Source organism: Pseudophryne corroboree, chromosome 2 (genome assembly GCF_028390025.1).
Source record: "Pseudophryne corroboree isolate aPseCor3 chromosome 2, aPseCor3.hap2, whole genome shotgun sequence".
NCBI classification, from domain to species: Eukaryota; Metazoa; Chordata; class Amphibia; order Anura; family Myobatrachidae; genus Pseudophryne; species Pseudophryne corroboree.
Window position 1 is genome coordinate 436,057,420 of NC_086445.1, and position 24,676 is coordinate 436,082,095.

The 24,676-nt window shown below is 48.1% G+C and overlaps 1 protein-coding gene across 5 annotated transcripts in view; it reads left to right on the forward strand.

Annotated features, from left to right (window-relative positions):
- The first annotated feature begins 3,867 nt into the window (after positions 1–3,867).
- Positions 3,868–24,676, forward strand: part of BBX (BBX high mobility group box domain containing) — a 244,701-nt gene continuing 223,892 nt past the window's right edge. For 3 of the 5 annotated variants that reach the window (XM_063953619.1, XM_063953622.1, XM_063953624.1), the window contains exon 1: positions 3,926–4,338. In XM_063953619.1, the coding sequence (XP_063809689.1) occupies positions 4,153–4,338 (186 nt within the window). In that variant the 5' untranslated portion in view covers positions 3,926–4,152. The other 2 variants (XM_063953620.1, XM_063953621.1) reach the window with 2 other exon arrangements.

Below are 24,676 nucleotides of genomic sequence, written 5' to 3' on the forward strand. Positions count from 1 at the left end.
GCACCCGAAGATTCGATCTCCTCGATCTATTTTCAAGGTCGTCAACCTTGTTCAGCAGTTGAAAGTGAGATTTCTGGAGCTCATCATATCTGTGTTTGAGATCCCCAACATCCAGAAAAGTCTCCCCCAGCCTTTGTTCGTTTGTAAGAACAGTCTTAGATAGCTGCTTAATTTGGGATTTTAGATCTTTTACTGCTTGCATCATTTTAGCAGCATGTGCATTCATGATTGGCTCCATGGCATCCCTAACAGCTCTTACTACATCAGCATAAGTCACTGGAGAGGCAGGGGTACAGTCAGGCTCACCTGAGGGAGAAGTGTGTTTTGCAGAAGCCTGTTTGATGCTGCCAGCAGCCTGCAGGCTCGTTTGTGTGTTAGGTGCGGCGGCCATCTTGGATTCTCCCGGCCGTTTTTCAGACCTCGATCTCTGGACTTTAGGGGGCATAGGGGAGGACAGAAATCTTTCCATCCAGCTCTCTACACCTTCCCACTGATAGTGTGCAGCAGGCGCGGAGAAAAGCCGCGGACGGGAGGCGCTGTGTGCTCCGGTTGCCGAGGGTGCAGGAGAGCTGCAGCAATCAGCTTCTCCCCACATGGGCGCCGGAACCGGAAGTCTCCTCCATGTGCCTTTTAAAGGCAGCATCACCTGTCCACTGCCGGGTCTCTAATACCCTCCTGGCAGAATGGACATTGCATTAATTCTGGATGCCAGCCGGCAAATATCCCTCTGTGCATCCTTCATATATAAGACGACGTCTTTAATATGCTCTATGTTAGCAAAATATTATCCCTGTCTAGGGTATTAATATTATCTGACAGGGTATCAGACCACGCTGCAGCAGCACTATTTATGCTGAGGCAAATGCAGGTCTCAGTATAGTACCTGAGTGTGTATATCCAGACTTCAGGATAGTCTCCTGCTTTTTATCAGCAGGCTCCTTCAAAGTGGCCGTATCCCAAGACGGCAGTGCCACCCTTTTTGACAAACGTGTGAGCGCCTTATCCACCCTAGGGGATATCTCCCAACGTGACCTATCCTCTGGCGGGAAAGGGTACGCCAGCAGTAACTTTTCAGAAATTACCATTTTCTTATCGGGGGAACCCACGCTCTTTACACACTTCATTCACTCATCTGATGGGGGAACAAAACACTGGCTGCTTTTTCTCCCCAAACATAAAACCCCTTTTATGTGGTACTTGGGTTCATGTCAGAAATGTGTAACACATTTTTCATTGCCGAGATCATGCAACGGATGTTCCTAGTGGATTGTGTATATGTCTCAACCTCGTCGACACTGGAGTCAGACTCCGTGCCGACATCTGTGTCTGCCATCTGAGGTAACGGGTGTTTTTTTTGAGCCCCTGATGGCCTTTGAGACGCCTGGGCAAGCGCGGGCTGAGAAGCCGGCTGTCCCACAGCTGTTACGTCATCCAGCCTTTTATGTAAGGAGTTGACATTGTCGGTTAATACCTTCCACCTATCCATCCACTCTGCTGTCGGCCCCACAGGGGGCGACATCCCATTTATCGGCCTCTGCTCCGCCTCCACATAACCTTCCTCATCCAACATGTCGACACAGCCGTACCGACACACCGCACACACACAGGGAATGCTCTGACTGAGGACAGGACCCCACAAAGTCCTTTGGGGAGACAGAGAGAGAGTATGCCAGCACACACCAGAGCGCTATATAATGCAGGGATTAACACTATAACTGAGTGATTTTTCCCCCAATAGTTGCTTGTATACACATATTGCGCCTAAATTTAGTGCCCCCCCCTCTCTTTTTAACCCTTTGAGCCTGAAAACTACAGGGGAGAGCCTGGGGAGCTGTCTTCCAGCTGCACTGTGAAGAAATAATGGCGCCAGTGTGCTGAGGGAGATAGCCCTGCCCCTTTTTCGGCGGACTTTTCTCCCGCTTTTTTCATGGATTCTGGCAGGGGTAATTTATCACATATATAGCCCTGGGACTATATATTGTGATGATTTGCCAGCCAAGGTGTATTATATTGCCCTCAGGGCGCCCCCCCCAGCGCCCTGCACCCATCAGTGACCGGAGTGTGAGGTGTGCATGAGGAGCAATGGCGCACAGCTGCAGTGCTGTGCGCTACCTTGTTGAAGACAGAAGTCTTCTGCCGCCGATTTTCCGGAACACTTCTTGCTTCTGGCTCTGTAAGGGGGCCGGCGGCGCGGCTCCGGGAACGAACACCAAGGTCGGGTCCTGCGGTCGATCCCTCTGGAGCTAATGGTGTCCAGTAGCCTAAGAAGCCCAAACTACCACCAGTTAGGTAGGTTCGCTTCTTCTCCCCTTAGTCCCTCGCTGCAGTGAGTCTGTTGCCAGCAGATCTCACTGTAAAATAAAAAACCTAAAATATACTTTCTTTCTAGGAGCTCAGGAGAGCCCCTAGTGTGCATCCAGCTCAGCCGGGCACAAGATTCTAACTGAGGTCTGGAGGAGGGTCATAGTGGGAGGAGCCAGTGCACACCAGGTAGTCCTAAAGCTTTCTTTAGTTGTGCCCAGTCTCCTGCGGAGCCGCTAATCCCCATGGTCCTTACGGAGTCCCAGCATCCACTACGGACTACGAGAAATAGATTTAAGGGTGAGTAAAATCTTATTTTAGTTGTGCCCAGTCTCCTGCGGAGCCGCTATTCCCATATGATCCTTACGGAGTCCCAGCATCCACTTAGGACGTCAGAGAAATGCAATTAGGGCATAGCTTGCCAACGTTTCAGCGCCTGCGCAGGGCGCTTTTTTCAAGGCTCTATGCTATAGAACAAACATCATAGAGCCTTGAAAAAAGCACCCTGCATGGACCCCGCATGCTCCAGTCCGGCATAGAGTGTTGTCTTGACAACACGCGCACTGGGGGGAGGGACGTCATCGGCCAGGAACTCAGGAAGCGGTCCCGGAACTCTCCTGGAGCAGATGCCACAGGGAGGATGCCTTTTCACTGGCGGGCTTCTCACCTTTATAGGTAGGCACCTTTTTCTTAATTTTGTTCACATCACGCCCATTTACGCAGACCACTCCCCCACACCACTGGTCATGCCCCCACATCATTAGTCACACCCCCAGCAGCAGTGCATAATAGGCCCTTTTGAAATGTCAGCTCCAGGCCCATTTGGACCTTAATCTGGCACTGACCCCATGGTCCTTACGGAGTCCCCAGCATCCTCTAGGACGTAAGAGAAACAGAACAGCAAATTGCATACAGCAACATTGCAAGTTTTTCCTCACACCCCATAACATTGCTCAGGAAAACTTGTGATGTTGCAGCTACCGTAAATGGGCAATATGCATGCAGCCTAACTCTTCGCCTGTAATTGGTTTGCCACCTACATGACATTATTTGATTTTGGAAATCAAGCCTTTGCTTTTCACCTCTTTGGCGTGTAAAGACAAATCAGATGTGGATGAGCACGAGTTGCTGCAAAAACGTCCATAATGTCTGCACCTTGCGCCGCCATGCGAATAGCCCCATACTGCTGTATGTGATGTACTTTTAACACCTACTGTGATTATTTTGTTGTTTCGCTTTATTTATTTTTTTACTCTTCTGGTTCATTCCCCCTTGATTATACTATAGTATAGCCCTTTACCTCCTCCCTCCAGACAACCTCATAAACTCCACTTGTTTCCCTCATGTATGTTTTTTTCTTATTGCAATTGGGGCGTCCTTTCCCAAGCACACAACACGCTCCGCATTGTAGGGACCTGATGCCCAGCGTCACGAAATGGAGGACTGCCGTGGAGCCATAGCGCATGTGCCGTGAGCGGCTCGACTACTGTAGCTCCCGCAGCTCAGTCAGTCTTGTGTCCCCCCCACCCCGCAGCGAACAAGACATGCGCCGGCAACTCTCGCGTTACCGGGGACGAGCGGAGATGCGAGAGTTGCCGGCGCATGCGCGCTGAGCACGGTGAGTCCCGTAGAGGTGCTGGTACTCAGTCCCGGCGTTGAGTACCGGCTGAGGAGAAGCGCTGCCCTCCTGTCACTAGTAGTGGAGACAGAGAGTGGGGACGAGGCACCGGGATGCTCCGCCTGCCTGCACGTCGCATGTTAAAGCAAATATCCATTGTTTGATCTGAGCGCAGACTTTCTGGCGATGTGTTATAGTTAGTTTGGCTGGGCCGCTATGATGGACTAACTGTGATGCATTGTGTCATGCAGGTTACAGTGATGAAAGGCAGCAGCAGCAGCAGGAATAAGGAGCACTCAGCAGCTGACGGAGACGGGGCTGGGAAACGACCAAAGAGAAAGTGCCTGCAGTGGCATCCGCTGCTCGCTAACAAGATCCTGGACTTTTCCGAAGAGGAGGAGGAAGAGGACATAGATAAGGTTGGTGGCAGCTGCATGCATGCACGGCTTCATCAGCGAGACTGGCTGCGATCGTGCAGGGGTGGTGTGAGAAGGCATTCTACACATGACACCCCTCCATGTCCTCTCTGCAGCGTGCCAGCTGCATCCTACTCGCACTTTTGCACATATGGCCCCAAAAGTTATGCAATGACTTGTAGAGGCGGGCAGCTACCTGCAGGCACACAGACATCCCTGGTTAATTGCATTAGTTTGACTGTACAATAAGAATTGCTTACTTTATTTTTTATATTTGTCTCTTATCAGCCATTCGAAAAGCTGGACCCTGTTATTGCATAGACTGCTTTGTAAATGATGACCATTAATTACTTGCTTAAGGTCTCTTCCCTACACTGGATAGCCATGCAGGGCTAGTATGAGGTGGCCAGTGAAGGTCCTCTTAGCTCCTCCCACCCCAATATGCTGCGTGTTACTCCACACACCCCTGTGACAGAGTGGGAAGGAGTTACCTACTTTGTTTTAAAACTGTTATTGTCATTATCATTATTACCCCCTAAGGTTGGTTTGACAAGACATGGCTGAACCTTTCATGCCTATGTCTCATCTCAAAGTGAAACTATTGTGCATTCTTTATTTGTAATAAGCTTTTTTCATCATCATTGGGCCTTGAAGAGAGGGAGTAAAGAGCATTCATTTGAGGAGAGTTTCTGCAGAGCAACACATGCCTGTAAATGTGTAACTATGATATGAATCCTAATTAGTGCTTAAACCATCACCCTGATTTAATTCAACTGACTTATTGCTTATGATAAATACATATAAATATTTCATCACCTTTTTAATGCCACATTAAATTAATTAACTGTTAATAGAGTTAAGGTGTAGTGTTGGGATGCACAGAGCTAAATATCATAACCATGAGCTGCACAAGGAGCAGAGCTGCAGCTATTTTGTTTAGGTACACTCTGTATCTCCACAGTTGTAGGGAGCAGAGATATATATATATATATATATATATATATATATATTCATACAAAGCCCGGCACTCCTCTGATGAATGATGCGCCCCGGTGCCTTCAGTAAAGGTGATGGACAACTTGAAAAAAAAGACTGCGACACTCAGGGTCTTGTGGCTGAATGATGTGTATTATAAATTCACAGCATGAGGCATCAACGTTTCGGGGTGTCTAACCCCTTTGTCAAGATGTGAGAGACAAAGGGGTTAGACACCCCGAAACGTTGATGCCTCATGCTGTGAATTTATAATACACATCATTCAGCCACAAGACCCTGAGTCCCGCAGTCTTTTTTTCAAGATAGATAGATAGATATATATATATATATATATATATATATATATATATATATATATATATATATATATATACACATACATACATACATACATACATACATACATACATAGTGTTCACTCTAGGAGTGAAAAGGGGCAGGGCGCCGGACTCCGGGGGCACACGAGCGCGCGTCCGAAATGGGGGCGCGGCCACGCAAATTAGGGGACGTGGCCACGTCTTCGTCATTTTAGGGGGCGGTGCGGCCCACAGACGCTACTATAGAGAACGTCTGTGGCCGGCGACGTCACTGTTGGGGGCGTGCCCAGCACCTCCGTCAGCCCTCTCCAAATGCGTGAATGGATGCCGCGCGCATGCGCACGGCATCTATACACGCCGGGAGGGCAGGGAGCAGGCGGCTGTTCTAGCAGGGCGCCGCAAAAGGGGCAGGGCGGGTTTTGCCTGTTAAAAAACGGGCAGGGCGCGGCGCCCTGCTAAAACAGCCTAGAGTGAACACTAATATACACACACACATACATATACACACAAACATTAGATATATCAAAACCCAGTAAATACTGGATGTATATCACAGGGTATTTGTACTACACAGCCCTGACTGGTTGCACTTTTTCTTAACTAACACTGTCCACTGACAGGTAGAATACTTCAGTGTCCTGTAAAATGCACAGTGCTGAGGTGCAGGCGGCTTTACAGAGGAGGATTTGCCCAAGCAGTCCCAGGAACAGCGCAGCTCCATGTAATGGTGGCTGACAGGGAGTGAGGGAGAGATATGCAGCTCCAGGGCGGGAACATTTGCCTAAATGGCGCCCTGGGGCTGGGGGAGGGGCTACAGGTCAGGCCTCATTCCCCATGCTGGCTTCCCCCACAAGCGCACCTCTGGCTATTGGAATTGGATATGTATTTCTATATAGCTTTCTGTTACTTCACATTCACATAAATGTTACTAAAATGATTGCTACAGTTAATACAGAATAAGCAACTAAAAATCAAACTATAATGCCTAGTACACACTATTAGTGGCATCTGGGGCCCGGCGGGGTGCCGGCATCGGCAAGTGCACACATACTTGCCGATGGGGGGGGGGGGGGTGACGTCGCAGCATGGCTGTCGTTAACGAGGACCTCCCTCATCTGTACATGTTCAGACGAGGGAGGGGGTCGTTAACAATTGAGTGTACACACTGGACGAGATTGTGAAAGATCTCACTCAGATCGGCCATTCTGAGCGAGATCTTTCATTTTCTCGTCTAGTGTGTATTGGGCTTTAAAAAATAAATCGATTGAGTTTCCTCCACAATGTATTTTTTTTGCTGGCACAACCCATGTCTGTGCAAAGCATTTTCTGCTGCGGGGTACACGGTGCTCCACAAGGAATAACATCGGGTTGTAGAGTAGGATCTTGATCCGAGGCACCAACAGGCTCAAAGCTTTGACTTTCTTCCCAAGATGTATAGCGCTGCCTCCTATATCACCCCGCCTCCGTGCACAGGTGCTCAGTTTTGTAGTTGGTGCCTTGCAGTATGCAGGCAGTCAACAGGGGGGCTGCTCCTGCAACCCTAAAGAAAAAGCTGTTTCAGAAGAAAAGAAAATCTGAAGACTTCAAGGGCTGCAGCAGTGTCTGGATGTCAGTCAGACATCCCCTGCTGCAGCTTCTTCATGCCCCTAGCGGCGCTGTATACTCCCACGCTGTGGTTGCCGGGTAATTACAGCGGAGGCTCCGGTGTTCTTCTGGTTAGTCACACACTCGCCGCCGTTCTCCCAGAACGCGTGGCTGCATACAGTATAGGGGGAGGTAAGGGGTCTCTTTGGCCCGCTCTAACCGCCATCCGGCGCGACTGGTGGTAGGCGGGCCGCGCGCGTTGGCGTGGACACTGTAAGGGGCAGGGGCTTCACTAGCCACCAGGGCACCGGGCACAGGTCGGTTTTCTTCATAAAACCATTTGTTTAACAGCCCGCAGCGCCTGGTGGGGAAGCCAGCATGGGGAATGAGGCCTGACCTGTAGCCCCTCCCCCAGCCCCAGGGCGCCATTTAGGCAAATGTTCCCGCCCTGGAGCTGCATATCTCTCCCTCACTCCCTGTCAGCCACCATTACATGGAGCTGCGCTGTTCCTGGGACTGCTTGGGCAAATCCTCCTCTGTAAAGCCGCCTGCACCTCAGCACTGTGCATTTTACAGGACACTGAAGTATTCTACCTGTCAGTGGACAGTGTTAGTTAAGAAAAAGTGCAACCAGTCAGGGCTGTGTAGTACAAATACCCTGTGATATACATCCAGTATTTACTGGGTTTTGATATATCTAATGTTTGTGTGTATATGTATGTGTGTGTGTATATTAGTGTTCACTCTAGGCTGTTTTAGCAGGGCGCCGCGCCCTGCCCGTTTTTTAACAGGCAAAACCCGCCCTGCCCCTTTTGCGGCGCCCTGCTAGAACAGCCGCCTGCTCCCTGCCCTCCCGGCGTGTATAGATGCCGTGCGCATGCGCGCGGCATCCATTCACGCATTTGGAGAGGGCTGGGGGAAGCCCAGCACCGACGGAGGTGCTGGGCACGCCCCCAACAGTGACGTCGCCGGCCACAGACGTTCTCTATAGTAGCGTCTGTGGGCCGCACCGCCCCCTAAAATGACGAAGACGTGGCCACGTCCCCTAATTTGCGTGGCCGCGCCCCCATTTCGGACGCGCGCTCGTGTGCCCCCGGAGTCCGGCGCCCTGCCCCTTTTCACTCCTAGAGTGAACACTATGTATGTATGTATGTATGTATGTATGTATGTATATATATATATATATATATATCTATCTCCATACTGAGTATTGCTAGTCCAGTGCAGTCTTATCGTATGATATAACTTCTGCATTGTACATTGCGACTGTGTGTGTGTGCATGTAGCTGCTGCGTGGCTGCTATATCGTGTATTTCACTCAGCTTGCTACCCCTATATTCTGTAACCTGAGCGTGCTAAGTGTGTCAGGTTTATTAGACTATATAGGTGTTTCACAAGATATACCTACTGTGTAATTTTCTCTGTGATTTCTAGTCACCATATGCCTCTGGAATTCCCTGTTTGTGCTGAAATACACTGCACGGGGGGTTCCTGCGGTATTGTGCTGATGGTGAGTACTGTGTTGCCTTGCATTGAGCTTTTGATTGTCGGCTATGGAAAGCAACGGTGCTGGGGCTGATCCCACGTTGCGTGGTGGTGACTCTGCAGACACATTTGAGGATAACCTAGCAGCTGAGGGTTCAGGTTCTGGGGGTTCCTAAACCCCCAGTGGGACTGTAGCAACCAACTTGGGTGACCTTCTCCACGCTATTGAATATGCTGGTAACTAGACTAACGCCCCCTATGGGACCATTTGTGCCGGTACAACCGCTTAAAGTCCCTGCGGTTAACCCGCCATGGGCAGATCAACTGTCCTATCAGTTACAGCAATTGAATCAATCACTGACTACTCAGTAGTCTAACCCTCGCCCGCCTAAGACCAAGGGGTTCTCTAAGCGGGCAATTACTTCCTCACAATCCAACAATGTCCCAGACACCTTGTCTGATGAGGATGGCGTTTAGACTGACCCCACAGATTTCGACCCCGACGCTTCTGGTGGGGATGCTGTTTCAGAGGTGGATGTTCCTGACTTGTTGGAAGCTATCAGGTTTGTTCTCCACGTTGATGATGACCGGAGCCTGATGCTGTCCCTAAGAAACCGGATAGGTTTAAACGCCAGAGAGTGGATAAACAAGTTTTACCTCATTCTGACCATTTAGTTGACATATGTCAGGAGTCCTGGGAAAATCCAGGAAAGAATCACGCCTCATAAGAAGATGCTGGCTCGCTACCCCCTTGCAGCGGAGCTAAGTAAAAATTGAGAAACACCCCCGCCAGTGTATTCGCAGGTGGCGTGGCTGGTGGTATCCTCAGCTGTGCCGGTAACTACCGTCACCTCTCTGAAATAACCGACGGATAAGCGTGTGGAGGGTTGTTTAAAGGCAATTTACACTCTAACTGGTGCTGCGCATAGGCCCACCATTGCAGCGACATGGGCTGCAGGCTGTTGAAGCGTGGGCTCAGGAGCTGGAGGCGGAGTTGCCTTCCAACGCTTCTGATCATGCTAGACAGTGTCTGTCATATTTTGTCACAGCGTCTCATTACATTAATGAGGCGGCTTCTGATGCCGGTGTTCTGGCGGTCAAGGCTTCTGTTACGTCCATTTTGGCACGCCGGATTCTCTGGTTACGGTCCTGGTCTGTGGATCTGCAGGTACTCCCTTTTATGGGAGACATTCTTTTTGGAGAAGACCTCAACAAGATAGTGGCTGACTTAGCTTCTGCTAAAACAGCAGGTCTACCTAGTACTGCTCCTTCGGTGCCGAAGGCTAAGAGTACTCCCTTTCGCTCCTTTCGTCCTTCAGGGAAAGCAAAAGGTCAGGCGTACTCGACACAGGTTCGCACTTCCAAACCCAATAAGCCCAAACCCAAACAGGCCTGGGCTGGCCGTCAGCCTGCTTCCACAACTGACAAGCCTGCCGCATGATGGGGCGGGCCTCCCTCTGGGGGATCCCAGCGTAGGGGGCCGACTTCTAGGGTTTACCCGGGAATGTTTGAAGACCACTTCCGATGCCTGGTTCACGGGAAGTAGTCTCCCTCATAGATTCTGCCTGACAGACGTCCCTTCGGATCAGGTGAAGGCAAAAACTCATAATTCGGCGGTATAGTTCCTCCTGAACACAGGAGTAGTAGAACAGGTGCCTCTGGCTCAGAGAGGCAAGGGGTACTATTCACCGCTGTTCTTAGTCCCGAAACCGAATGGGTCCTCCCGGCCCATTCTCAACCTCAAGTCCTTCAACAAATTTGTGAGGGTCTCCAAGTTTTGTATAGTAACTCTTCGCTCTATTGTTCTAGCATTGGAACCTGGGGATTATATTGTCTCTCTGGACATACAGGATGCTTACTTGCATATTCCCATTGCAATGCCTCATCAGCAATACCTGAGGTTTGCGGTTGGCAACCTCCATTACCAATTTCGGGCGTTAACTTTTGGTTTGACCACGGCTCCGCGAGTTTTCACCAAGGTCATGGCGGTAATGACGGCTGTACTCCTCCGCCAAGGGGTCAGGATCCTACCGTACCTGGACGACTTGTTGATCCTGGCAAATTCCCCAGAAATTCTCCTACGCCATCTGGATCTGACTATCCAGTTTCTGCAAGCCCACTGGTGGCTCATCAACTGGAAGAAATCTTCCCTGGTCCCTGCTCAGAGCATGGTGCACCTAGGGGCGTTGGTGGACACTCTCAACCAGCGGTTGTTCTTATCTCAGGAGAAGGTCCTGAAACTTCAGGACAGGATTCCATGCTTCCTATCTCGTCCGCAAGTGTCGATACATTCGGTAATGCAAGTGCTAGGTCTCATGGTGTCGGCTTTTGACATGGCGGAGTACGCTCCATTCCATTCCCGCCCTCTGCAGAAGCTAATTCTTGCCAAGTGGGACGGCCTGCCTCACTGGATCAGGTCTCAAATGAACTCCTCGTCTCCGGAGGTCCGTCTCACTGAGCTGGTGGCTTCAGAACCACCGATTTGAGCGGGGGTCGTTACTTCTGGCTCTCCAACTGGGTCCTTCTGACAACTGATGCCAGTCTGAGGGGTTGGGGCGCGGTGTTGGAGCAACACTCCCTTCAGGGCCGGTGGACCAAGGAGGAGTCTCTCCTCCCGATAAACATTCTGGAACTGCGGGCGGTGTTCAATGCACTGAACTTGGCCCAGCGTTTGATACAAAACAGACCTGTTCAAGTACAATTGGACAATGCCACCACGGTGGCGTACATAAATCATCAGGGCGGCACTCGAAGCCACATGGCGATGAGGGAAGTATCAAGGATTCTTCAATGGGCGGAACGCCATCTGCCAGCCATGTCGGCAGTGTTCATTCTGGGGGTCCTCAACTGGGAAGCGGACTTTCTCAGTCGTCAGGATGTACACGCCGGAGAGTGGAGCCTCCATCCAGAAGTATTTCAACTCCTCGTGGACAAGTAGGGCTTTCCAGATGTGGACTTAATGGCGTCTCAACACAATCACAAGGTTCCGGTCTTCGGAGCAAGGACAAGGGATCCTCAAGCGGTGTTCGTAGACGCACTAGCAATCCCATGGAGCTTTCAGCTGCCATATGTGTTCCCTCCGGTGTCACTCCTGCTCAGAGTAATAAAGAAGTTTAAACATGAAGGAGGAACCCTGCTTATGATCGCTCTGGCGTGGCCCAGATGGCACTGGTTCTCATATCTACAGGGTCTCTCGATAGAGCGTCCCCTTCTACTTCCACAACGACCAGACCTCCTACTTCAGGGCCCTTGTATTTACCAGGATTTGGCCCGACTGGCTTTGACGGCGTGGCTCTTGAAGCTTCCGTCTTGAGGGCCGAGAGTTTTCTGAGGCGATCTTTAATACTACAGTATGTTGAAGCCCCGTAAACCAGCTTCTTCTCAGATTTAACATAGGGTCTGGAATTCTTACTTAGCTTGGTGCGCGTCTAATAACCATGACTTTACAAGTTTAGTACGGCCAAACTTTTGCCCATCCTACAAAAAGGCCTGGACTTAGGCCTTCATCTGGCATCCCTCAAGGTTCACATTTCTGCCTTGTCGGTATGGTTTCAGAGAAAGATTGCTACCCTGCCTGATGTTCATACTTTCACTCATGGGGTGTTACGGATTCAACCTTCTTACGTAATACCAGTGTCCCCTTGGGATTTGTCAGTGGTTCTGGAGGCCTTGCAAGAGTATCCGTTTGAACCTCTTGTGTCTGCAGACCTTAAGTGGCTTTCCTTTAAGGTTTTGTTTTTGCTGGCTATTGCCTCTGCTAGAAGGGTCTCGGACTTAGGGGGACCTACAGGATAAGGAACCTATCTGATTTTTCACCGTGACCGGGCAGTTCTTAGAACGCGCCCTGGTTATTTGCCTAAGGTGGTATCTTCCTTACCCAGGAGATTGTGGTTCCGGCCTTTAATTCTCCTGAGTTGTCTACCAAAGAGCGGTCTTTGGATGTAGTACGGGCTCTCCGTATCTATGTGAAGAGAACATCCTCCATTAGGAAATCTGATTCTCTTTTCGTGCTGTTTGGTTTTCACAAACGTGCCTGGCCTGCTTCCAAGCAGACACTGGCCAGATGGTTTAGAATGGTGATTGCACATGCTTATGTACAGGCTGGTCATCCGGTTCCTGCTACCATCAAAGCCCATTCTACTCGGTCGGTTGGACCTTCTTGGGCGGCCCACTGTGGTGCGACCCTTGAACAATTGTGCAAGGCGGCTACGTGGTCCTCTGGGTACACGTTCATTAGGTTCTATGCCTTCGATACTTCCGCCTCCCAGGATGCTACCTTTGGACGCCGGGTTCTTGTGCCCGCTACAGTGCGTCCCCTCCCATAAGGAACTGCTTTAAGACATCCCCGATGTTATTCCTTGTGGAGCCCAGTGTACCCCGCAGCAGAAAATGAGATTTATGGTAAGAACTTACCGTTGTTAATTCTCTTTCTGCGAGGTACACTGGGCTCCACAAGGCGCCCATCCTGACGCACTTTGCTTCTTTGGGTTGGTATGGCATTAGCCACTGACACCTTCTTCTGTCGGGAGAGTGTGGTGTATGTGGCTGCTAACGGTTGTCGTCTCTTTTACCTGCTACTGCATTGGTCTGGTTAACAAAACTGAGCTCCTGTCCACGGAGGTGGGGTGATATAGGAGGCGGTGCTATGTATCTTGGGAAGAAGGTCAGAGCTTTGAGCCTGTTGGTGCCTCGGATCAAGATCCTACTCAACACCCCGATGTTATTCCTTGTGGAGCCCAGTGTACCTCGCAGAAAGAGATTTAACAATGGTAAGTTCTTACCATAAATCTTGTTTTTAAAGTCATATGGAGGGGGGTGTATAGAGATCACCCCCATCCACTCTTTAAATTTGGCTTCTCTGCCCCCCAAGTATATTTTCTCTTATTACTTTGCATAATGTAAAGCATTGCAGAATGTGTACGCTAGATACATAACTGGTAATAATAATGCAGAATATACTAGTTTGGCTAAATTCAAAGCGTCTCCATGTCCAGTTTTTGAACTTAGACATTTTTAGCAGCAAGCTGAGACAATGATTGCAAAGTAAACATGATTACGTTAATGTAGGGCTCTATTTAACAAGAAATGCAAATCTCCGTTGTAAATGTTCACAACATTTCACATGTATTTTATCTATTTCTGTTAATTGTAATGCTGGGATAGATCATGTAGGAAATGGCCTGGGCTCTTTTTGCCACCTTTTGCAAAAGCGAAACACAGCGTTACATTTTTGTTGGCCACTGTCTGCACATGCACAGAGCGGGTTCTAGGAGAGCTGGGAATGCTATGCACTGTGGGAGAAAGCAGAAAGAGAATTTTAGAGTATGGAGCCGAAACTTCTACTACATGTGAAGTGAAACAGCAGAGATCTGACCGTTTTATCAGGTGTTTGTGCTTTTAATATGTGGTAAGAAATTATTATTTCTATATCTAAAGAGTAGCCAAAAAATCTTTATCACTTTTATAAATAGATTCCGTGAGGCCAAATTTAATTAACCGCGCTAATTACCACAGTAATGTGGCAGTGCCTAGGGCTCTTCACTTTCAACCTGCACTTTGGGCCCTATTCAGCATCAGTTGTACTTTTGCTATAAGTAGCAAAACTACATCTCTTTTCCCTAGCATGAAGGGGGCCACCCCCCCCCCCCCCCTCCGCATGCCGGGTCCTGCGCCCCCACTATAATGCGAACACTTCGCTCTGCAGTGAAGCGCTCGCATGATAAGGGTCTCTGCCTTGGGTTGTAGCGGCTGCGTGTGACTTCACTCAACCACCGCGTCCCGCCCCACAAAAGGTACGGAGAAGCTGCGTTGTCCAGACCGCACCCCCTAAGCGGTGCATCGCCGCCCCTGCCGGCTCTTAAACTGTTTGAGACCAGTTAAAGACCTTGCTCATGCGTGCACTGCCTTGCGCGCATGCACAGAAGTGCGGAAATCAGCAAATAGCGATTTCCGCACTTCTGCGGGTGATACTGAATCAGCCCCTTAATGTGGATTTCTCTAACGTCCTAGTGGATGCTGGGGACTCCGAAAGGACCATGGGGAATAGCGGCTCCGCAGGAGACTGGGCACAAAAGTAAAAAGCTTTAGGACTACCTGGTGTGCACTGGCTCCTCCCCCTATGACCCTCCTCCAAGCCTCAGTTAGATTTTTGTGCCCGAACGAGAAGGGTGCAATCTAGGTGGCTCTCCTGAGCTGCTTAGAGTAAAAGTTTAAAGTAGGTTTTTTATTTTCAGTGAAACCTGCTGGCAACAGGCTCACTGCATCGAGGGACTAAGGGGAGAAGAAGCGAACTCACCTGCGTGCAGAGTGGATTGGGCTTCTTAGGCTACTGGACATTAGCTCCAGAGGGACGATCACAGGCCCAGCCATGGATGGGTCCCAGAGCCGCGCCGCCGGCCCCCTTACAGAGCCAGAAGACTGAAGAGGTCCGGAAAATCGGCGGCAGAAGACGTCCTGTCTTCAATAAGGTAGCGCACAGCACCGCAGCTGTGCGCCATTGCTCTCAGCACACTTCACACTCCGGTCACTGAGGGTGCAGGGCGCTGGGGGGGGGGGGGCGCCCTGAGACGCAATAAAAACACCTTTTTTGGCAAAAAATACATCACATATAGCTCCTGGGCTATATGGATGCATTTAACCCCTGCCAATTTTCCCATAAAAAAGCGGGAGAAAGGCCGCCGAGAAGGGGGCGGAGCCTGTCTCCTCAGCACACTGGCGCCATTTTTTCCTCACAGCTCCGTTGGAGGAAGGCTCCCTGACTCTCCCCTGCAGTCCTGAACTACAGAAACAGGGTAAAACAAGAGAGGGGGGGGGGGGGGGCACTAATTTGGCAGATAAATATATACAGCAGCTATATCAGGGAAAAACACTTATATAAGGTTATCCCTATATATATATATAGCGCTCTGGTGTGTGCTGGCAAACTCTCCCTCTGTCTCCCCAAAGGGCTAGTGGGGTCCTGTCCTCTGTCAGAGCATTCCCTGTGTGTGTGCTGTGTGTCGGTACGTTGTGTCGACATGTATGAGGAGGAAAATGATGTGGAGGCGGAGCAATTGCCTGTGTTAGTGATGTCACCCCCTAGGGAGTCGACACCTGACTGGATGGTCTTATGGAAAGAATTACGTGATAGTGTCAGCACTTTACAAAAGACTGTTGACGACATGAGACAGCCGACAAATCAGTTAATACCTGTACAGGCGTCTCAAACACCGTCAGGGGCTCAAAACGCCCGTTACCTCAGGTCGATACGGACACTGACTCCAGTGTCGACGGTGAGAAAACAAACGTATTTTCCAGTAGGGCCACACGTTACATGATCACGGCATTGAAGGAGGTTTTGAACATTTCTGATACTACAAGTACCACAAAAAAGGGTATTATGTGGGGTGTGAAAAAACTACCCGTAGTTTTTCCTGAATCAGATGAATTAAATGAGGTGTGTGATGAAGCGTGGGTTTCCCCCGATAAAAAACTGCTAATTTCTAAAAAATTATTGGCATTATACCCTTTCCCGCCAGAGGTTAGGGCACGTTGGGAAACACCCCCTAGGGTAGATAAGGCGCTCACACGCTTATCAAAACAAGTGGCGTTACCGTCTCCTGATACGGCCGCCCTCAAGGAACCAGCTGATAGGAAGCTGGAAAATATCCTAAAAAGTATATACACACATACTGGTATTATACTGCGACCAGCAATCGCCTCAGCCTGGATGTGCAGTGCTGGGGTGGCTTGGTCGGATTCCCTGACTGAAAATATTGATACCCTGGACAGGGACAATATATTATTGACTATAGAGCAGTTAAAGGATGCATTTCTATATATGCGAGATGCACAGAGGGATATTTGCACTCTGGCATCAAGAGTAAGTGCGATGTCCATTTCTGCCAGAAGAGGGTTATGGACGCGACAGTGGTCAGGTGATGCGGATTCCAAACGGCATATGGAAGTATTGCCGTATAAAGGGGAGGAGTTATTTGGGGTCGGTCTATCGGACCTGGTGGCCACGGCAACGGCTGGGAAATCCACCTTTTTACCCCAGGTCACCTCTCAGCAGAAAAAGATACCGTCTTTTCAGGCTCAGTCCTTTCGTCCCCATAAGGGCAAGCGGGCAAAAGGCCACTCATATCTGCCCCGGGGCAGAGGAAGGGGAAAAAGACTGCAGCAGACAGCCTCTTCCCACGAACAGAAGCCCTCCCCCGCTTCTGCCAAGTCCTCAGCATGACGCTGGGGCCTTACAAGCGGACTCAGGCACGGTGGGGGCCCGTCTCAAGAATTTCAGCGCGCAGTGGGCTCACTCGCAAGTGGACCCCTGGATCCTGCAGGTAGTATCTCAGGGGTACAAATTGGAATTCGAGACGTCTCCCCCTCGCCGGTTCCTGAAGTCTGCTTTACCAATGTCTCCCCCCGACAGGGAGGCGGTATTGGAAGCCATTCACAAGCTGTATTCCCAGCAGGTGATAATCAAGGTACCCCTCCTACAACAGGGAAAGGGGTATTATTCCACGCTGTTTGTGGTACCGAAGCCGGACGGCTCGGTGAGACCCATTTTAAATCTGAAATCCTTGAACACTTACATAAAAAGGTTCAAGTTCAAGATGGAGTCACTCAGAGCAGTGATAGCGAATCTGGAAGAAGGGGACTATATGGTGTCTCTGGACATCAAGGATGCTTACCTCCATGTCCCAATTTGCCCTTCTCACCAAGGGTACCTCAGGTTTGTGGTACAGAACTGTCACTATCCGTTTCAGACGCTGCCGTTTGGATTGTCCACGGCACCCCGGGTCTTTACCAAGGTAATGGCCGAAATGATGATTCTTCTTCGAAGAAAAGGCGTCTTAATTATCCCTTACTTGGACGATCTCCTGATAAGGGCAAGGTCCAGAGAACAGTTAGAGGTCGGAGTAGCACTATCTCAAGTAGTACTACGACAGCACGGATGGATTCTAAATATTCCAAAATCGCAGCTGATTCCGACGACACGTCTGCTGTTCCTAGGGATGATTCTGGACACAGTACAGAAAAAGGTGTTTCTCCCGGAGGAGAAAGCCAGGGAGTTATCCGACCTAGTCAGGAACCTCCGAAGACCAGGCCAAGTGTCAGTGCATCAATGCACAAGGGTCCTGGGAAAGATGGTGGCTTCTTACGAAGCGATTCCATTCGGCAGATTCCACGCAAGAACTTTTCAGTGGGATCTGCTGGACAAATGGTCCGGATCGCATCTTCAAATGCATCAGCGGATAACCCTGTCTCCAAGGACAAGGGTGTCTCTCCTGTGGTGGTTACAGAGTGCTCATCTCCTAGAGGGCCGCAGATTCGGCATTCAGGATTGGGTCCTGGTGACCACGGATGCCAGCCTGAGAGGCTGGGGAGCAGTCACACAGGGAAAAAATTTCCAGGGCTTGTGGTCAAGCATGGAAACGTCACTTCACATAAATATCCTGGAACTAAGGGCCATTTACAATGCCCTAAGTCAGGCAAGGCCTCTGCTTCAGGGTCAGCCGGTGTTGATCCAGTCGGACAACATCACGGCAGTCGCCCACGTAAACAGACAGGGCGGCACAAGAAGCAGGAGGGCAATGACGGAAGTTGCAAGGATTCTTCGCTGGGCGGAAAATCATGTGATAGCACTGTCAGCAGTGTTCATTCCGGGAGTGGACAACTGGGAAGCAGACTTCCTCAGCAGACACGATCTTCACCCGGGGGAGTGGGGACTTCACCCAGAAGTCTTCCACATGATTGTGAACCGTTGGGAAAAACCAAAGGTGGACATGATGGCGTCCCGCCTCAACAAAAAACTGGACAGATATTGCGCCAGGTCAAGGGACCCTCAGGCAATAGCTGTGGACGCTCTGGTAACACCGTGGGTGTACCAGTCAGTGTATGTGTTCCCTCCTCTGCCTCTCATACCCAAGGTACTGAGAATCATAAGAAGGAGAGGTGTAAAGACTATACTCGTGGCTCCGGATTGGCCAAGAAGGACTTGGTACCCGGAAATTCAAGAGATGCTCACGGAAGACCCGTGGCCTCTACCTCTAAGAAAGGACCTGCTCCAGCAGGGACCATGTCTGTTCCAAGACTTACCGCGGCTGCGTTTGACGGCATGGCGGTTGAACGCCGGATCCTGAAGGAAAAAGGCATTCCGGATGAAGTTATCCCTACCCTGATCAAAGCCAGGAAGGATGTAACTGTGCAACATTATCACCGTATTTGGCGTAAATATGTTGCGTGGTGTGAGGCCAGGAAGGCCCCTACAGAGGAATTTCAACTGGGTTGATTCCTGCATTTCCTGCAAACAGGACTGTCTATGGGCCTCAAATTAGGGTCCATTAAGGTTCAAATTTCGGCCCTGTCAATATTCTTCCAAAAAGAACTAGCTTCAGTTCCTGAAGTTCAGACGTTTGTCAAGGGGGTACTGCATATACAGCCTCCTTTTGTGCCTCCAGTGGCACCTTGGGATCTCAATGTAGTTTTGGGATTCCTAAAATCACATTGGTTTGAACCACTCACCACTGTGGACTTAAAATATCTCACATGGAAAGTGGTAATGCTGTTAGCCCTGGCTTCAGCCAGGCGTGTATCAGAATTGGCGGCTTTATCCTATAAAAGCCCTTACCTGATTTTTCATACGGACAGGGCAGAATTGAGGACTCGTCCTCAATTTCTCCCTAAGGTGGTTTCAGCATTTCACTTAAACCAGCCTATTGTGGTGCCTGCGGCTACTAGGGACTTGGAGGATTCCAAGTTGCTGGACGTAGTCAGGGCCCTGAAAATATATGTTTCCAGGACGGCTGGAGTCAGAAAATCTGACTCACTGTTTATCCTGTATGCACCCAGCAAGCTGGGTGCCCCTGCTTCTAAGCAGACGATTGCTCGTTGGATTTGTAGTACAATTCAGCTTGCACATTCTGTGGCAGGCCTGCCACAGCCAAAATCTGTAAAAGCCCATTCCACACGGAAAGTGGGCTCATCTTGGGCGGCTACCCGAGGGGTCTCGGCTTTACAACTTTGCCGAGCAGCTACTTGGTCAGGGGCAAATACGTTTGCAAAATTCTACAAATTTGATACCCTGGCTGAGGAGGACCTGGAGTTCTCTCATTCGGTGCTGCAGAGTCATCCGCACTCTCCCGCCCGTTTGGGAGCTTTGGTATAATCCCCATGGTCCTTTCGGAGTTCCCAGCATCCACTAGGACGTTAGAGAAAATAAGAATTTACTTACCGATAATTCTATTTCTCATAGTCCGTAGTGGATGCTGGGCGCCCATCCCAAGTGCGGATTGTCTGCAATACTTGTACATGGTTATTGTTACAAAAATCGGGTTATTATTGTTGTGAGCCATCTTTTCAGAGGCTCCTCTGTTATCATGCTGTTAACTGGGTTCAAATCACAAGTTGTACGGTGTGATTGGTGTGGCTGGTATGAGTCTTACCCGGGATTCAAAATCCTTCCTTATTGTGTACGCTCATCCGGGCACAGTATCCTAACTGAGGCTTGGAGGAGGGTCATAGGGGGAGGAGCCAGTGCACACCAGGTAGTCCTAAAGCTTTTTACTTTTGTGCCCAGTCTCCTGCGGAGCCGCTATTCCCCATGGTCCTTTCGGAGTCCCCAGCATCCACTACGGACTATGAGAAATAGAATTATCGGTAAGTAAATTCTTATTTTCTGTTCACCCACTCCAAAGAAATCAACAGAAATCTGAAGTTAGTTAGGTTTTCTGCGCTTACTACAGCTGACACAAACGCATTAACCTATAGCTCCATGCACTTAATCCGTAATCTAGGGGTTAACACACATGATCTACCTATTGCACGAGGGAAAGGGCTTGTAATTGAAAATCTCTGTGCCGTTAAAAGTCCTAGGCTACAAGCCCACAGTGATGATGCGTACACACTGGCCGATATATTGGCCATTCTATTGAATGGCCAATATATTGCGGGTCCGTAGGCCAGTGTGTACGAACGATGTGTTAAGACATATCTCGCTTGCCCTGCAGCACAGCCGATGACCAATATATGTTCCGATTTATTGGTGCATCACTCTCTGTGTACAGGCGGTCAGCCAACAGCCCGTACAATTGCTACAGCAGCCGGCGGTGATTGACAGCTTAACTGGGCGGGCGCATGTAAACACCCGCCCAGTTCATGATGTCAGTCCTGACAGATCGGGCAGTGTGTATGCTCAACACACTGCCCGGTCCGTCCATTGATATATCTGCAGATCAATTGATCTGCAGATATATCTATCATTGTGTACCCAGCGTAAGAATAGTGGCTAAGTTATTCCGGTCTAATAAGTGTTCTACACTTGGTAAACTCCTCTCTATGGTGTTGTCACATGGCAGGCTGTTGGCACTAGAAATCTACAGTCCTGTCACAATACAGGGATTCATCTTGGAAGATGCTTCTGTGTTGCATTGCTCTTATGGATCACTCCATGAAATAAACCTATGTGTGAAATAATTTTATTAACACTCATATGGTTTTCTATAACGGAATTTGCTGGGCTATATAAGAAACTGTTAATTCATAAATAAGTATAACCTCCCATTTCTAAGTGTGCTTTCCTAAGTCCCTTAGACCCCTTTTTGAATTTGTTACATTTTTAAACAATATCCTATATGAAATGTTTTTGTAGATATTTGGTTTCTAAGTTCATGAAAAAGAAATGTAACCAATTTGAATATTTTTTTAGAATATATATATATATATATATATATATATATATATATATATATATATATATATATATACACACACACATGTATAATGTGTGTGTGTGTGTGTATGTGTATGTATATATATATATATATATGTGTATAATGTATGTATGTGTATGTATCTCATACAATGGGGGGTATTCAATTGAAGTTGGAACTGCCGTCTTGTCGGAAAGACTGCAGTTTCTGCCTTTTTTTAGTTCGGAAACTGTTCCGACCTATTCAATCCCCCTGCCATTTTTTCCGACAAGTCGCCAATCCCGACTTGTCAGAAAACACGTGGATCGGTGGATTGGCCGCGGATCCACGTGTTTTGGCGGATTGGCATTGTCTGGAACGGACAAATCCTGTCTGATGTGGCCGCTCATTGAATACTGTGTTGTCGGATCCTTTCCGTCGGAAAGGCTCTGACAAGTATTGAATACCCCCCCAAAGGAGTACATGACACAACAAGGATCCCTCTTTAGTTAGTAAATAGGTTTCTCATATTTCTACTTTGTTATGGGTACTTTTCCATCCACTATTACACTCCTGTCGTCACTTATCGCTAATTTCAGCCCTGTCATCACTAATGCAATCCCAGCACAGGAGCGATCACATGCTTACATAAGAGCCAACAAACACGAAAGGAGAGGTGCCCATATATCTATTGTGATGGATATTTTCCTTAATGCAGCTCTCACTTTATGGGATAGAGGGAATTGCCAAACCCCAAAACTAGTAGAAAAGAAGTGTATGCAAAGATTGAGCAAGCGCAGAAAGAAACAAATATACAAAGTATTTAATTTAATAATAATTTTCAAAGTAACACAAATATAAAAACATGGATTTAAATATATACATAAAAAATAGATGACCTCTCGTAAACAAATTGATATATGTGGCTGCCAGATGCAGTGGAGCCCGGGAAGAGATCTGGAGCAGGCGGAACTGCTGCTAATGCTGACCTGCTCAGCATTAGCAGCAGTTCCGCCTGCTCCGGATCTCTCCCCAGGCTTATATTTATTTGTTTTATTTTGAACATTATTAGTAAATTAAATATTTTGTATATTTGTTTCTTTCTGCGCTTTCTCAGTCTTTGTATACACTTCTATCCAACAAGAGCAGATTGGTAATCTCTTACGGGACGGGATGTTACATTGCAGTTCGTATTGTGCCTCTTTGTTAACGTCCGGTTTCCATTATTGCTTGTTTACTACTCTCGTACAATTCTGGCAACTTCAGAAATGTACCTTGAAAAATTCAGCTAGCTCTCCCAAATACAGGGTATTAAATAAACTCTTATGCTGTGATTACGATGAGGCTTAAAATAATGTTATTTGGTTTTAAAAAGTTTTTATTTTCTTTCACTGAATGAATACCAGAACTGTGTACAGGAGCATAGTAGCTGTGCATAGAAGTCATAGGGGGGTATCCAATTAGATGTGATCCGTTTTCAGTGGATCAAAACTGCCTGATATCATGATTTTTGACTCATTATCACAGTATTCAGTTAGTGGCCGTTTCTATTGGCCTAAAACGGACCAGCGATCATGGGATAACATATGGTATCTTTGATGAGCTCCCTATCTCATGTGTTATCGCTGCTCTGGTGGCCAGTTATCACGGATTATGCTTCCGGTGCCTGAGGCACTAGAAGGATAATCCCTGATGAGCGTGCAACATCATGGCTAATTGGAAAGCCCCCGGTGATTGTTATCCCTGGTCATTGACTGCAGGTAATTGGTTACTACCCCCAGAATGTAATTACGGCCATGATCACTATCGCATACAGTAGAGTAACCATAATAATATACTACAGGTTGAGTATCCCATATCCAAATATTCCAAAATATGGAATATTCTGAAATACGGAATTTTTTGAGTGAGAGTGAGATAGTGAAACCTTTGTTTTTTGATGGCTTAATGTACACAAACTTTGTTTAATACACAAAGTTATTAAAAATATTGTATTAAATGACCTTCAGGCAGTGTATATAAAGTGTATATGAAACATAAATGAATTGTGTGAATGTAGACACACTTTGTTTAATGCACAAAGTTATAAAAAATATTGGCTAAAATTGACTACAGGCTGTGTGTATAAGGTGTATATGTAACATAAATGCATTCTGTGCTTAGACTTGGGTCCCATCATGATGATATCTCATTATGGTACGCAATTATTCCAAAATACGGAAAGATCTGATATCCAAAATACCTCTGGTCCCAAGCATTTTGGATAAGGGATACTCAACCTGTATATGTATGTATTCCCGGCGGGCAGGATGCCGGCTTTCAGTATCCCGACAGCGGCTCCCCCCCCCCCCCCCCCCTGCCAGAGTGCCGGCAGCAGGGTGAGCACAGAGTCCCCTTGCAGGCTTGCCACAGGATCTACGAGTGGGAATAGCCCCTTTGAGCCGGGGACATTGTTTGCTGTCAGGATTCCGGCAACGGGATCGCGACAGCCAGCAAATTTATTGCCTCCCGTATGTATGTGTTAAATGTACCTCTATGAAACAAAATGATGATCTCTAACCTAGCGTGTTTTGTGTGTATTAATTATGACCTTTTATCATAAGTTGCAACTTATTCCAGTCTTTTAATAACTTTAAGCATTGTTTGGCAATTAGCTGGGATTTCCTTTACTATCATGAAACAACCATGATCATTAGTTATGAAAGCTGTCATGTTTCTAACTATTTTTAAGCATAGAACTTTTTAAGGCAAAAATACAATCATTCTAGAATTGAATTTGCTGTATATTACGTCAGTAATTCAGTGATGGTGCTTATTCCCTTCCTCCAGTGCATCTCTGTCAGCAGCTCTGATACTTTCTGTTCGCCCTTCCCTTGGTACAGGGTCATTGAATGCTACAATTATTCTCTATCACTCAGTTGTATAAAACTGTATGTTTGAATATTTTTGTTTTTGAGGGGCAGATTTATTAAGCTCGGTGAAGTGATAAAGTGGAAGGTGATAAAGTATCAGCCAATCAGATCCTAACTGCCATGTCACAGGCTGGGTTTGAAAAATGTCAGTTAGGAGCTGACTGGCTGGTCCTTTATCACCTCCCAATTTATCACTTCACCAAGCTTAATAAATCTGCCCCTGTGTGTTTTATTGTGATTTTTAAATAATTTCACTAGGAGAAAAACAGTTATATTTACGCAAAGAAGTATAATTGTCATTGCCTATGACAACACTTTCAGGCAGTTGTCCCATGGCACCCAGGACCAAATAAAATGATGGTCAGTGTGATAAGCT